At 50.5% G+C, this 15,818-nt stretch overlaps 1 protein-coding gene across 1 annotated transcript in view; it reads right to left on the bottom strand.

Moving 5' to 3' along the window:
• Positions 1 to 11,860: 11,860 nt before the first annotated feature.
• lmx1a (LIM homeobox transcription factor 1, alpha) overlaps positions 11,861 to 15,818 on the bottom strand; it is an 11,451-nt gene continuing 7,493 nt past the window's right edge. The window contains exons 4-9 of the mRNA XM_028967883.1: positions 13,612 to 13,829; positions 13,332 to 13,522; positions 12,982 to 13,059; positions 12,574 to 12,664; positions 12,175 to 12,339; positions 11,861 to 12,083 (exon numbers count right to left, since the gene is read on the bottom strand). Of these exons, the coding sequence (XP_028823716.1) occupies positions 11,947 to 12,083; positions 12,175 to 12,339; positions 12,574 to 12,664; positions 12,982 to 13,059; positions 13,332 to 13,522; positions 13,612 to 13,829 (880 nt within the window). The 3' untranslated portion in view covers positions 11,861 to 11,946. The remainder of the gene's footprint in view (positions 12,084 to 12,174; positions 12,340 to 12,573; positions 12,665 to 12,981; positions 13,060 to 13,331; positions 13,523 to 13,611; positions 13,830 to 15,818) is intronic.

The following is a 15,818-nucleotide window of genomic DNA, read 5'->3' as shown; positions in this document are numbered from 1 at the left end:
ATAGTCAATAGCAGCAGTGAGATGACTGTATGGAAGAAATCTGCACACACACACACGTTAAGAGCTCTGACTGCTCATGGGTAGAAGCTATTCTTTAGTCTGTTGCCTGAGGTTTCAACATTTATGGCAAATGCATGTCTGTATATGGCTTTTCTTCCTTATGCTTCTTCCAAAGCATGAACGGATGTTACCGCATTACATGCAATTTCAGCTTCTTGGGCAAAGAATTCTTCAAATTCAGTTTGCTGCAACTGTTTTGTGACATAATGATTCCAGCGAGAGGTCACCCGATCTGGGAGTTTTTGGACCAACCTTTGGTTCTCCTCACAGTCATTTAACACTGTCATTCACAGCCCTTTTACATGTGGCATGGCATAGCTGCATTACAGGCTTCACTTGGATCTTCTTCACTGCTTTGCAGCTATAACTTGGAGATTCCTACATTTCGTTGCCCTGTACTTGTACATGTGTAATGACAATAAAGTTGAATCTAATCTAATCTAATTCCTCTGATTTTCCAGTCTACTAAGTCCTTGTCTTTGAACAGTAATAGTCTCCTCCATATCCACCTCAACCTGCTTTGCTGCTAACAGTGCAGCTCTTTTTGCTGCAATGCTTTGCTGCACAGATGAATTACATGAATGATTGCAATGATCAGTAGTTTCAGAGGTCCCAAATATTGACTGGACATATTCTCTTCTAAGCACTGTGCTTCTGCCTTAGCTTCAAACTCTTCTAGGTCCACTTCACTTAATTGCACAAATTCATTAACCCCGTTAGATCTTCTTTTACTCCATCTTCCTTCTAATCTCAGTAGAAGGTGCTGACTGATATCGGATATTTTCATAAGCATGTTTCACTTGTGTTTCCTGCTCTTCAACAGAGTCCATCATGTCACTCAACTCTGGGGTCGCGAAGTTTGGTACGCTCTTTCCAGCTTTCATATAGCTTTATGAATTTACTCTCCTTCTGAGAAATTTCTTGTTGTTTAAGCTCTAGCATTTTGGGGGTTTGCTCCCATTCCCTAGAAGATTTCCTCAGTTCAACTCTTGAGGCAGCGGAGGGAAGTTTTTTCAACACGTGTTTCTATTTTAGCATGAATATCACCTATAGATGACTCTCCTTTTGATGTCATCAATATGTGATTTTAACTGATCACTCAACACTATATCTTCTGCCTTAAAGGATTAATTTATAGAATCATCCACTGTGGCACTGTGGCATCACAGAATTATTGATGCATGTACATTTGACCGCTTGCTTTATATCATTTTAAATGCTTTTCTAAGTATTAATATTTAATAATAATTAACTCAAATTAACTTCAAATCAGAACATTCATAGTAATACCACTAAAAGTCAGAACAGTTATGTCAGTGTGACCTTTCTACTCCAACGCATGTATGTTGGGTTTTTTGCACTTTAAATGTCCAGATGTTAGTTTTACTGCTCGAACCTGCCACTGACTGCAACGCTGCACTCCTGATGAGAATAGTTACTGCACTTTGACCTCTGCAGAACCGAGAACTGCAGAGCGGTTTCCACGGCGAATGTCCGGTAACCGGCGGGCCTCTTCACCAGGCGTCTAATCCGCAAACCTCCTCTCAGCGCGTCGCAGGCCGTACTGGCGTTACGCTTTCACTTTAGCTGCACGGGTCCGATGAACCAGTGGCCACGCTTCGTACTGATGTTTTATAGAGATTTATCTCTTCATTTTTTTAAACACCTTGAGTCCGTTTCTCATTGTCCATACTAAACTATTAACAGAAGTGTGCAGCAATTTTGCAAAGTCTCTGCAATCACACTTTGTTCATATAAGCATGTAAACTACATTCCATCAGACGAAATTAACATTGATACCGCGAGCGCCCTTTAGACCACATGCAGAACCACGCTGGTTCTGATTTTCCTCTCCGAAGACCCACAATGCAGCACACGCTCTATAACCAAACGCTGAGCATATAACCAATTACACAGCATACATCTGACCGCTACATAGCCGTCTGACCAATCACTGTTCATGTGTAATTTACACCCTTATCAGCATATGAATCCTAAAACATTTTATACATTCATATAATAAATGACAAAAAAACATTAAACCCAGTTATACAAACAAAATGTTCTGTCCTAAGACAGTTACAGCCACGCTCTGGAACTCTCTGGTGTGTCATTGAAATTTGTGAGCCCAGAGTCACCAATTCTCTTCACGCTCTGAACCTGGCAAAGTCTATGGTGGCCAAGCGGCTAAGGAAGTGACCCTGTACCCAGAAGTGACCCTGTCATGGCTGCTCACTGTGTCACTATGCTGCAGTGTTTCAAAATGACAATCACGTCGCTTTCAGAACTGCTGTATCTCTCGTGCACAAAGACCCATGGAAGCCATGCCGCCCATCGGGTGTCCAGCCCAGGTGTCTGTCTGGTTTACACACACACACACACACACACACACACACACACACATATGATTCACTTCAGAATCAGAATCATAATCGCATTTATTGGCCAAGTATGTGAACACATTTTATTCTGGTTGATGGTGTCTCACACACAACAATATAAAAACAACAATATACAACATAATCATATATCTTATATATATCAAATATCTTACATACAGAAACAATACAAGTGTACATAAAGTGCAGTTGCATTGATGTAGGTGTTTAGCAGTGTGACAGTACAGCTGTTTAGGGGGTGACGGCGAGGGACAAGGCTTTTGGATCGCCTGCAGAGGTCAACAGGTCAAAAAGTCTGTGTCCAGGGTGTGCGGGATCTGTGATTATTTTCCCAGCCCTATTCCTGGTTCTGGAGAGGTACAGGTCCAGGATGGAGGGCAAGGGGACACCGATGATCTTGACTGCTCCATGCTAGACTGTGATGGAGGAACACAGGACAGAATCAATGAGAGTATAATGATACAGGACCACATAAAAAAGATGCATCACTTTTAATGTCATTTTTTGGGAACTAGTGATCTATCCTTATACTCATGACATTTAGATTCATGGCTGTGTTACTGGCTTTTCCCCCTGGTCTGTAATGAGGTATGCAGTCCAGCGCTGCCCCCTGGAGGTGGATCCTCAGTGGGTCGGGTTGAACTGCAGCCCTCACATACCACATGTCCCCTTCCTCTCTGGGTCCAGCTGCAGGCTGGAGTGCGATCATGGCTTGCAGAGACGCAGAGATGCATCTGGCCAATAGAGTGAGAAGCCGCAGTCCTGTCAGGCAGAGAAACACTTCCTGTGTCACTGGGAAGACGGTGACAGGCCAGATTTTTATACATCTCACTGTTTCCCCCCTTCCCAATGCACACAGCAGTCCGTTGTCCTCCTTTCACTCCTCTGGGTATCTCCATGTCCTGCTCAGACCTGGCGGCTCCTTTCACTTTCAGCTCTCAGACCTCCTTCTGCTAACAGGCAGCGGCTGAATGGAACTGCCGAGCTGAGCTGCACCTCCTCTGGCCGTTTGAACCACCATCCCCATCTGCACAGGCAAGCTTGTAATGCTGGTTTCATTTAGTAAATGCAAACAGAACAACAACAGCCAGGACGGCATTTTTTATTCTTATATTCTCTCCTCAAGACATTTTGACTCAAGACATTAGCCCGGTACCCTAACTAGGACAGCCTAACTAGGGTGAATTTAACACTCTCTGTGTCTAACAGGGGGACTGTGTGATAAAGTGGACTTAATAATTGACACTGCGTCTGGGACTTTAACAGAAGACCAGAGACAACAGATGTGTTTTCAGTTTAGATTTAAACGCTGAGTCTGTGTCTGAGTCCCGGACACTGACAGGCAGGCCGTTCCACAACTGCGGAGTTCTATAGGAGAAGGATCTGCTCCCAGCTGTGACCTTCTGCACCTTGTGACCCCGCACCCGTTGATCGAAGGGGGCGTGGCGGTTCGTAAAGAACCAAAAGTTCACTCAGGTACTGTGGGGCGAGACCATTTAGAGCTTTATGGGTCAAATGTAGGATTTTGTAGTCAATCCTAAATTTGATGGGTAACCAGTGCAGTGATTGTAAGACTGGGGTGATGTGGTCAAATTTCCTGGTTCTGGTTAGAACTCTGGCTGCAGCATTCTGGACTAATTCAGTCTGGGGCACTGGAATTGAACCCAGCATTTGAGGAACATTAATTTTCTGAGTGTAAGGTTATTGAATTATTTAATTCAAGTCACTAAGTACGTACATCCTATTCACCTTTTACGAGGAAAAGAGCATCACTCTACATATAACTGTTATTTGTCACGACTACGGACTTACGAGGGAAGGAAGCGCAGAGGTTTGACATGCTGGGAAGGGGGTTTTATTATAACAAACAAAGAAATACAAATAAAGACTGGCGCGGTGGCCGAAAACGATTTAAACTTAAATAAAGAACATAAACAAACCCGTAGGCGTGTGGCGATTGCCAGAACTCAAAACACATAACACCAAACAAGGTCAAGTTCGTGCAGCGAGTTCACGAAAATGCCAGCGACCCCGAACGGGCGGAAACTTCCGGCATTTATGGGGCGTCAGGATTGGGTTCCGGTGTGGAGCCCAGCTGCAGGCAATCCTGACAGAGCCCCCCCCTCCAAGGGCTACGTCCTCGGAGCCCCAACAGTACCATCAGTGGGAGGCGGCGGGGCGGATGGCGGCAACCACAGGGCTCCTGCCCTGCTGTATCCTCCCCTTGGAGGACCCGGTCCCTCGGGCTGGCTCCCCGGCGTGGGTCAGGCGTGGCGGCCCCCGGTCCCTCGGGCTGGCTCCACCGGCGTGGTAAGGCAGTGGCGGGCCCGGTCCCTCGGGCTGGCTCTCCCCGGCGTGGTCAGGCCTGGCGGCCCGGTCCCTAGGGATGGCTCCCCGGCGTGGTCAGGAGGTGGGGTCCTCGGGATGGCCGGCGTGGTCAGGCGTGGAGGCCCCGGTCCCATGGCTGGCTCCCCGGCGTGGTCAGGCGTGGCGGCCCCGGTCCTCGGCTGGCTCCCGGCGTGGTCGCTTGGCGGGCCCCGGACCCTCGGCTGGCTCCGGCGTGGTCCCGCTTGGCGGCCCGGACCTCGGCCTGGCTCCCCGGGTGGTCCGCTTGGCGGCCCCGGACCTCGGCTGGCTGGCGTGGTCCGCTTGGCGGCCCCGGACCCTCGGCCTGGCTCCCCGGAGTGGTCCCGCTTGGCTGCCCCGGACCCTCGCTCTTGGCTCCCCGGCGTGGTGCCCGCTTGGCGGCCCCGGACCCTCGGCCTGGCTCCCCGCGGCGTGGTCCCGCTTGTCGGCCCAGGACCCTCGGCCTGGCTCCCCGGCGTGGTCCCGCTTGGCTGCCCCGGACCCTCGCCTGGCTCCCCGGCGTGGTCCCGCATGGCGGCCCCGGACCCTCGGCCTGGCCTCCCCGGCGTGGTCCCGCCTGGCGGCCCCGGACCCTCGGCCTGGCTCCCCGGCGTGGTCCCGCATGGCGGCCCCGGACTCCCGTACCTGCACACAATAATCAGGGCCGATCCATCTGGGTACATGTGGGCCCTGTCTCCACATGTCCCCTCTGACACGTCTTGTGTCACCCCCCCTGCAACCGCGCAGGGAGATTGTCCCAGAGCCTCCGGCGACTGTTTCCAGGCACCCCAGGCTGGTGCCTTCTGGGACTATGCAGCCCCTCTCGCTGCACGGCCCTGGTGCCAAGGGGGGGGGGCATTGCCAGACCATCCGGCTAGCCCCTTCTGCGTCCGTTGGACAAGCAGGCCCTCTTCCTGCCTGTCCCAGCTGGGTCCTCATGCCTACCCGGGGGCTCTATGGCGCTCCACCCCTCTGGAGGCAGACGCAGGCCCATGCCTGGCCCCGCCCTCCTCACTGGCTACCGGAGGACCCAGCTCCATCGCTTCCCCACCTCCCCTCCCCTCAGGAGGAGTCCCCAACCCGAACTGCACCCCCCCAAAAAATTCTTTGGGGGAGCACCCCCCCCGGCTGGACTTAGGGGTACCTTGGGGCTTGTCCACCTCGCCTTGGACCAGCACATTCGGGTCAGGAACCTCCTCCCTGGGGTTCGGCTCCGCGGCTGGGTCGCCATCTGGTGGACACAAAGAGGGGGAAGTGGGGGCGACATACGGACACATATGCCACACAGACACACACAGACAGAGACAGACAGAAGAGAGGGTCGTCTGGCTCCCTCTCTGGGCTCTCCGGGACCTCCTCAGGGGGCACAGCCAGGATCTCGGGAGGAGCGACCTTCTCGTCGCCCACCAGTGCTGGGTCTTCTTGCCCCGGATCCTGACTGGCACTGGATGTGGTGGAGGGGCAGAGTTCGATCCCTGGCTCAGGCCGATCAAACTCCGCCCTCAGTCTCTGTTGGAAGTCCCGAAAACTCCTGTCTGTCTCTCCCTGCTGCCAGAGGGTTGTGCTCCAGCCCCATGCTGACCCAAGCAGACACGTGAGGATGGTAGTGATCTCGTCTGTGTCTGCTGCCCCACTGAAGGGTCCCGGGACAATTGGGCTGTCCCACACGGGGCTGGGCACGTCGCTGGAGATGGTGGTAGGTGTGTGGTCTGGAGGGGGGTGGACGTCTTCTCCAGCAGGTGTGGGCACTGGTGCTGCGCTGCCATTTCGCTGGGGAACGTCCGGGCAGAGGGAAGGCGGGTCGGCGACTGGAGCAGGAATGGAGGATTCCCTGCGAGGCAGTCCCGGCAGCGCAGTTGCTGGCTGGCGACCTCCCGTCGCCCTCTTCCACCAGCTTTCCTCACACTGCTGGGAGGGACGTGGGTCTCCACGGACCTCGTGACGATCCTGGATGGGCGCGATGGGCGGAGCCATCCCGGCACCGACTGCCCAAACGGCGTCATCCTGGTCGTCGTCCGTGTCAACCTCGTACCCCCGGAAGTCACATGGGTCATCACGGACGCCGCGATGATCTCGGACGCGCACGCTGGGCGGAGCCATCCCGGCAACGACCGCCACCGAAAATCCACGTCATCATCGCTTTCGTCATCCGTGTCCTCCCACCGGTGACTCCGAGGGTCGTCCACCCTGCGGACATCCTGGACCCATGGCGCGATAAGCTCCCATGGGCAGTACTCTGGCCATTCGGGCTGGAGGCTGCCCACCTCCTCGCTGGAGGAACGCCGCCGTTGTTGTTGCCGCTTCTCACCCCCCTGGAAGTGACGTGGGTCCCCACGGACCTTGCGACGATCGCAGACTGGCGCGATGGGCGGAGCCCAACTCTCGTCTCCCGTGCTCTCGTCGTCGTCCGTGTCGTCCCAGTCCACGGGGAGCCTTGCCAGCAGAGCGCAGAGTTCTTGGCTCGACATGGCGAAGATCGTGGGGGGTCGCATCTTCTGCGCTCGCTGCCCACGTCACTTCCTCGCTGCTGCCGACGCCAACGTCCTCGCTCCGCCCACTCACCCGGCGACGTTGTCGCTTCCGGGTTTCGCGGAGTTTCCCGGGGGTGACGTCATCACGCGGCGCCGCGTACCACGGCTTCTCGGGGAGAAAACGCTCCACCAGAACGGGCGGCGCGTCTCTCCCCTGGCGTCCGCGTTCGCCGCGCCGGGCTGCGTCCTTCGCGGCGTTTCTTCTCCTCTGCTTTTTACCTCTGCGCTTTTGGGTGGGTCGCTGGCATTCTGTCACGACTACGGACTTACGAGGGAAGGAAGCGCAGAGGTTTGACATACTGGGAAGGGGGTTTTATTATAACAAACAAAGAAATACAAATAAAGACTGGCGCGGTGGCCGAAAACGATTTAAACTTAAATAAAGAACATAAACAAACCCGTAGGCGTGTGGCGATTGCCAGAACTCAAAACACATAAAACTAAACAAGGTCAAGTTCGTGCAGCGAGTTCACGAAAATGCCAGCGACCCCGAACGGGCGGAAACTTCCGGCATTTATGGGGCGTCAGGATTGGGTTCCGGTGTGGAGCCCAGCTGCAGGCAATCCTGACATTATTGAACTCCATATAAACTTGCACTAACCTGTAAAAGTGTGTAGACATGTAAACCTTTGCTTTGTTGTTTTCTGTTAACAAGAATTTTTTTTTTATATCTGAATCAAAAGAGCATATGTCTCCCAAGAACATCAGTCTGATCCATCCATCTTCTGTTTGATGGGGAACTTTTTAAATACCTTTTCCTTTTATTGTAGAGAATCCCCTCACTGGTGGGATTCTGTAAATGGAATAGTCTTTGTTTTCAACTTAATTTGTGCACAAAATACAGTTTATTACCTTTGTTCAGATGCAAATGTACAGTAAATAGGCATATGCTATTGTGAAATAAATTATTCCGTTATGTAAATCAAGTTACATTCTTTAGATGTACTGAAGAATGTAAATTCCTTGATTTTCCATCACATACACAGTGACCCAGATATGTGAATGCAGTTTTGGTTCGAAGTGACCTTGAACGTGGCATGCAGCTTATTTAGAGGCGTATATCAGGGAATGGATCAGATGGAACAATAACCACAGTTCACCTGCCGGGAGGTCGTCGCACACCCGCTGCACCTTCAGCCTCGTCCCGGCGGACAGGACACGCAAGGTTCGGGCATGGTGACCAGCGACACCTGCTCTCGCCCTGAGTCTGGCACGGGAACCCGTGCCCGGACCGAGTGGTCGGTGCCAGCAATACCGGCCATGACCCGTGGGGAGAGCGAGGCGAAGCAACAGCACATCTATCTTCAGAGGTGGTGCGATGAGGGAGGAAACCTGATTTAATCCTGGCTTCAGTGCAGAACCCTGTATTATCAGCCAATTCCACTACACTATATTACACCATCCCAACTCAACCCGAACTCTCACAAACACCCGAGTGCCACCGATTACACAGGGCCGCCTGTGGCTTAGGCAGGATGGGGGGGGTGACACAAACAGGAAGAAAAAGACTACCTGGTGTTGATACGTCTTAATATGAAAAGAAGAAACCAACATGAATTTACCTGCTTAGTAAAGCCTAGTAAGTAGTAGTAGTAACTATACCAACGATACGTAACTTTCCTATCAGGGCCACCTCGGTGCACCCCCCACCCCCCCTTTCCCCGTGGCACAGTAGCGCCTCCTAGAGCCTGTCAGCTACCAGCCTAGAAAATTCAACAAGGTGGTAGTAGCCTAGTGGGTAACCCACTTGCCTGTGAACCAGAAGACCAGAAGTGATTGTCACATGTGATACACAGCAGCATAGCACACGGTGCACACAGTGAAATGTGTCCTCTGTATTTAACCATCACCCTTGGTGAGCAGTGGGCACCATGAAACGGCAACCTTCTGATTACGGGGCCACTTCCTTAACCGCTATAGCAGTATTGTGTCTGGTTAAAATACATCACAACCACCAATAAAAAGGAATCCTGTAATTATTCACGCTATCCTGCTACTTGTAACAAAATCTTTCATAAGTCTTTATTAAACCCATCCATAGGAGCTACGAGCATCAATTCTAGCACAGAGTAAGTTATCTTCTGTTTTAATGTTACAACCAATTCACAACTTGTTTGAGACAAACAGTGACACCCTCATGTTGGGGGGGGGGGCATTAGACAGTAAAATTTTCAGGAGTAATTCCAGACATTAAATATTAACACATCCCACTGCTTATGCTCACAATATATGTCACAATATATGCCGCACTTCGCACAAAGGAGCTGAACTGTAGCTTTACGCGTCCTGTGTTGTGCTTGTTGAACTCGTGCATTAAAAACTACGTACACGCCGCGCCGCTCTGCACTCTGGGTGTGAGTAGCAGCAGCCCCCCCATCGTTGGACTGAACCACTGAGGACTAAATCTTTCACTTCTTATCACGCTCAAACTAGCACAACTTTTTGTACTGTGCGTTCAACAAGCATGAATATATCGTTCAAGTAAAAAATCTTTTGTGTTTTATGGGTTTTTGCCGGATGGATGCAAGGGGGCGCCACGTAAAATTGGTTTGGTCAGCAGGTCTACGAGCTGGTCCCAGTGGACAAGGAACATGGGTGGCGCAGCTACAGAATCCTCTACAGTTCCATTCTGCCTGGTCACTTCTCCAAAAGGACACTTCAACGTCAACCAATATCCAACTTCACATGAATTATGTTCTTAATGAAATATGAAATAATTGTGTACAGTTTATAAAGCCGGGTCATCAGATCGGTTCTGAACATCCTGCAGGCCCATGATGGCATCCTGCTCCACCTGCTCCATCCTGCGGTAAGCGCGGCTGCATCTGTTTGTGCGCCGGCGCTGCGTGACGCCAATTATCCCGGTTAAAAGACAGAGGGTTTGTGGCGCGGCTTGGCTCGCTCGCCGTAATAAATTACCGATGGGCTGACAGGCCGCCGCTTGGCCGCCGTCGGAATAATAACGAGCGCATCGCCGCCCGCTGCGGCCGCATGATGCCCGCTTGATTATTTTTCCTGCGTCCGGGTGCCAGGGGCGCGTCAGGGGTACCCCAATAACCTCAGCCCCCCCCCCCCCCCCCCCCCCCCAATAACCGCCCTCGTCCGAAACGGCAGTAATTCGGCAGTCAGACTGCAGAACCCGGGCCCTCCGGGGGCAGTGGAGAGTCCTGCATGGGGCCTCTGGTTTCAGACCCGGTGAAACTTGAGCCGCGTTCACGGTCGGGTCAGCTCGGGGGCGAGGAGGGGGATATTGGAGTTTGGGCCTCTGCGGCCCCGGCACATTCCTCCCGGACTGACCGTGTGGGTGGTCCGTGCAGGTCTAAAATATGTTCAGGACTGCGAACAAAGACCGTGTTCACCTGGACGGGGTCTGTGTGTGACTCCTGGAGAAGATACAAACAGGAGAGACAAGGTGTGTCCCGGTGTGGATTAGTGCACCAGCCACAGCTGAACCCAGCATCTGCGAGCTGCTGGGGGACCGAGCTGACTCACCTGCAATCTGCAGGCCTGACCCCTGTCCCACCCGGACGGTGGCTGCAGATGGGGCTGTCTGGAGCCCCGTTCTCAGGAGATGAGCTGGAGCGGATTGGTGGATAAGATGTGATGACAGCCTGCCCAAGCCGTCACCTGCCTCTGGCACTCTGAACATTCTGTTAAAAATGGGAGCTTTGGAATGATCAGATGAGGCGTTCAATGAATTTAAAAAGCTCATTGTGTCATGATGAATTGTAGAAATTATATGCATGTGCATGTGCAGTTATCGAATAAACAATGAAATCTAAAATAAAATGTCCGACTTCATTTGTTTGATGCATTTTGAGCTCACGCTTTTGCAGACCTTGGCATAGATGCATTTGTTCATTGTAATAATAACATTGTACAAGGCTTCCCCTTTCCATAATGTATAGCTATATATTGTATTTGTGCATTTGTACATTTCTTCATTTATCAGCACAATTGACTTATAATGTATGCCAATTATGCTAATAATTGTTCATGGTCATAATAGTCACACTTTTACTGCTTTATGTTAATCCCTGATCTGGTCGCTGCCGGCCAACTGTTCTGGTTGACCTGATTGGCTTAAAATTGATCTAATTGTATAATGTTTGGTTTTGATAAATGCAGAAAGGCAATTCCAGGATTTTCAATATGTTTTACAAAGCTACAGTGAATGAAGATTAATTTGATGGTTTTGTTGATACTGTTTTGTGGGTGCAGAGGGAGAGACGGGGAGAAATGACACTCGAAAAGCACATCGTGTTTATGGCATTCAAGTCATTTAATTCAGTCAGTTTGGATGCCTCAGCATACAGCTCTCGGGGATGCAGCTATGGAACGCTTATAAATACAGAACGGACGATACATAAAGAGACACCAAAAGAGAAGAATGAGCGCCAACACCCTGAGCAAGGGAATTGGAAAGTGAAGTGACAGTGGGCAGCCATGACAGGCGCAGTGTGTGGGGACCTCAGGGGCCGCTCCCTTACCCGCTAGGCCACCACTGCCACACCGTCCCAGTGATGATGCATGTATTTGTAAGGTGGATTAAAGAATCTGTGTATTCGAACTGTACATGCAAACTGAGAGAGTTGGGTTATAAATCCATCTCAGGATGTAAAGTAGGACTCCTGCATGGAATACAGCCGATCAATGGGTGTCAGGAGGGAGGGGTCACTTGGTGACACGTAGTCACCAAGGTGATGAAGGGGGTCCCCATCCAACTCACAGTAAAGTCCCTCACAGCCTGGAGGGGGGATAAAGTCAGCATTAGCTCAGCGCCCAAGCTAACATTATAACACACAAGTATTACACACAAAAAAAGAATGTGTCTTTACCATAGGGGTGCATGTGGTCGCCAGGCATTTGTGGGGGGGTCAGTCCCTGTCTGAAAGGGTCCATTTTAAAACCCTGTGCCTCCATGGCGATAGTCTGCTGAAGGGGCAGTGAGGAGAAGGCAGCCAAACTCTCAAGGTCAGGGGTCAAGCCACCACAAGGGGGCACTGGCAGACAGAAATAGAGTATTTGGATTTATTTTAGCCCTTAAACCTGCGTCAACAAGGAAGAAGGGACATCCTATTTAATTAAACGTCATGATTAATATCACATATCACAGGCTGCCAAGTTCTCACCATGTTACCCGTTTCCTTGGAAAACTGCTCTGGAATGCTGATTGGCTGTCAGTTAGTTCATACAAAAAGCATAAAGAAAGTGTTCTGTATTAAATGTATAGGTACCAGCGTGGAGTCCCTGTCCGTCCTGCATGCTATGTGGGGACGGCTGCTGCTGCTGTTGCTGCTGCTGCTGACGCCGCGCCAGTTTCTTCATCTGCGCATATTAAAATAATAAAGTACTACTCCCACCTGACAGACCACAAACACAGCCTCTGTGTTAAAGACGTTCTGCATCCAGTAAATACACACACACACACACACACACACAAACCTGAGAAAAGTCAGGAAAGGAAATACCAGGGCTAATCTCCCAGATCTGTCAGAGAAATGTCAACAGTTTCCTACATGAAACGTTAACATGCATTACTGCCCTGCTGGCACCGCCGCACTGTGCCGAGTTGTGGACGCTGATGTACTGAATGTGTGTGTGTGTGTGTGTGTGTGTGTGTGCGTGGTCAGATATCCCGTTACCTTGGCTCTTTGGTTCTGGAACCAGACCTGAACGACCCGCACACTCAATCCTGTCTCGGCTGCCAACGTTTCTCTGACCTTAATCAAAGCGGGAGAGAGAACGTGGATGAATGGAAGAGGGAAAGCAGGTGAAACAGAATGACCTTCATGCTCCTTAGGGCTCGTGGACTGGCATCTGTGCCTTTAAGCACCTGCGGTGTCCTGTGGGTTCCTGAGAACAGGTGTAGGGGCTTCACTGTACTAAAACCTACTACTCTGCACCATACCACACCATCATATTCATCCAGACCACATCATACTACGCCATATAATCTGTGTGTGTGTGTGTGTGTGTGTGTGTGTGTGGTTACCTTTCTGCACGGCTTGGAAGACACCTCAAAAGACGCCTTGAAGGCCCGTCTCTGCTGAGTTGTCAGGATAGTCCGTGGTCGTTTTGGCCGCTTGTGGTCCAGATCTCCTGTTTTGTTATATTCAGTCCCTGCCTTAGCGTTGCCTTCCTCATCGATGCCCTCGTCGTCATCATCATCGTCATCACTTTTACCTAGGCAGACAAACCAGAAGGAACTGGCTGACCGTTTGAGGCTAGATGTTATTATAGATGTGACTGCATTTAGAGAGATGAGAGTTTACCAGACAGACTCGTCTCGGGACTCCCCGTCCCACGGTGGTAGTCGGCAGCGCAGAGCAGCGTCCCTTCCCTTAACACGCACTGGTCTCCACTCTGCAGCCGCTCACCGCAAACACCGCACCTGAAGCACCGTACGTGGTACACCGCCTTCCCAGCATGCATGACCATCTCCGCTGGCCAGATGACCTCATCACAACCCCCACAATGCACGGCAAAAAGCCTTCAGAAACAGAGGAAATAGCACTGGTGAAAGTTGGTGTGTATGCATGATTCTGATTGAAACTTGATGTGTTTGAATAAAGTTATCAACAGAAAGTAAAGAAAAAGGTTTGAAGTCCTCTATGCATGGTGTGTACAGAGATTCAATGGACTATGATGCTTTGGGTGAGGTTCTGCTGGAGAATCTTGGGGCCTTCATCAAATGGATGCTGGGCTGGTAGTAGCCCAGCAGGCAAGACACATACCTAACAACCAGACCCAGGTTCAAAGCCCACTTACTACCATGGTGTCCCTGAGCAGGACACTTACCTCAAGAGGTAATATCGAGTATTCCGCTGTAAAACCTACCCTCTGCTGACCAAAGTGACCTCCAACCTCTTGTCAATCATGTTGAAGGGTGTGTGAAATACTGCCCCCTGGCTAAATCTCACAGCTGTACCTTTAAGGTGCGGGCAAAAAAGTACAAACACACACACACACTCCACAGGCAGAATCTTAGCTCCTGGCAACAGTATCCAAGGGCAGTTTAGCAGACAGCCTCCTATCCCAGGCTCCTGTGCTGCGTTGGAAAGCACCTCCCCAGGCTGTGGCTCCAGCCCCTGGGGTAGAATCCGTCCGAATTAGACCCCCCCCCCCTTTTTGCTTGAGCCTCTTAACTCTGCTTAACCAAACCAAGACAAAAGCAGGATCTTGCCTTACACACCAAAACTCATCTTCACTGCCAGCTGAAAACACATGGATGAGTCCAGGGTGTATTTCTCATGTGGAATTGCGGATGTATTTATGGAAAGGTTCCGGGTATGCAAATTAGATTTTTTTTAAAAATAGTTTTCCCTATTTTCTTTCGGAGTGATCTTGGTTTCAGAAATGATTTGAACTGCATCCTATTTTACTCTTGAATCTGGGTAATAACTACATTGGAGTGATGGGGAGAGATTTTGTTAATCAGCTCCATATGTAGAACCTGATCCACACAAAACGCACGGCATTCCTCTAAGGATGAGTGCAAAACGCTACTACCCAGAATCCCGCATTGTTGAGACCTCTTAGCGTTGCCGTGAGGTTGCCAAGGAACCCTCTGAGCCAGTTTTTGGAACTCATTCACCGGGGACCGGACCCAAACGTCTGTCTGAAGGAGTCTATGGTACACGACTGATAGAAGGATTCGAATCGTGAACTGAGCGATGACCTTCATCCAAGATGAGCTTTATTAAACCACAAGGCTTTATGAGAAAGGCCCTGATGTGTCCCAGAAACCATCAGCAGAATGAAAGGCTTACAGTACACATCACATGACATCACAGACTATTAAAAAAAAATCATTTCATATCCACTCAGCTTCTCTCCCGTTTAATTTTCCAGCATTCCCATTGGTGCTATTATCAGGTAGGAGGTTCACCGTCAACCACACACTCAAACAGAGAGCGAGTCGGTCATGGTGCAATCAGAAGAAAGCTATTAGTGATGTCATCGACAGCAGTGAGAAGTGAACGGCTGGACTCAACCTTCTGAAGCCCCTATATGCTCTATTAGAACATTATGAAGTCATGGGGGTCACCAAACCATGGGCAGATATAGAATAAGTGTAAAGATGATCAGTTTCAGTTGTTAAAGGTTTTGCATCGTGTGATGGAGCTAAAGTGGCCTGAGCAGAGGTGGCCAAGCGGTTAAGGAAGCGGCCCCGTAATCAGGAGTCCAGACCTCTGAAGATGTGCTGTATTATCTGGTGTAAGTCCTGTAACTTGTGAGGTGCGACTTTCAGCACATCCCACAGATACTAAACTGGACGAAGATCTGGAATCTCAGAATTGTTCTCTTGAGACATTTTGTTACCTATTGTTACTTGGACCTAAATCTGGCAGAAGGAATCAATCTAACCTCTCAGACAATATTGATGGGACTCCCACCACCATACGTACAACTGCCGAAGACCTGGGAATCAAAATAAACAGTCATTTATCTGTCAAGCATCACATAAGCAACATTAGTA

This window comes from Denticeps clupeoides, unplaced genomic scaffold, assembly GCF_900700375.1.
Source record: "Denticeps clupeoides unplaced genomic scaffold, fDenClu1.1, whole genome shotgun sequence".
Taxonomy (NCBI): domain Eukaryota; kingdom Metazoa; phylum Chordata; class Actinopteri; order Clupeiformes; family Denticipitidae; genus Denticeps; species Denticeps clupeoides.
This window is presented reverse-complemented; position numbering and strand designations above follow the sequence as displayed.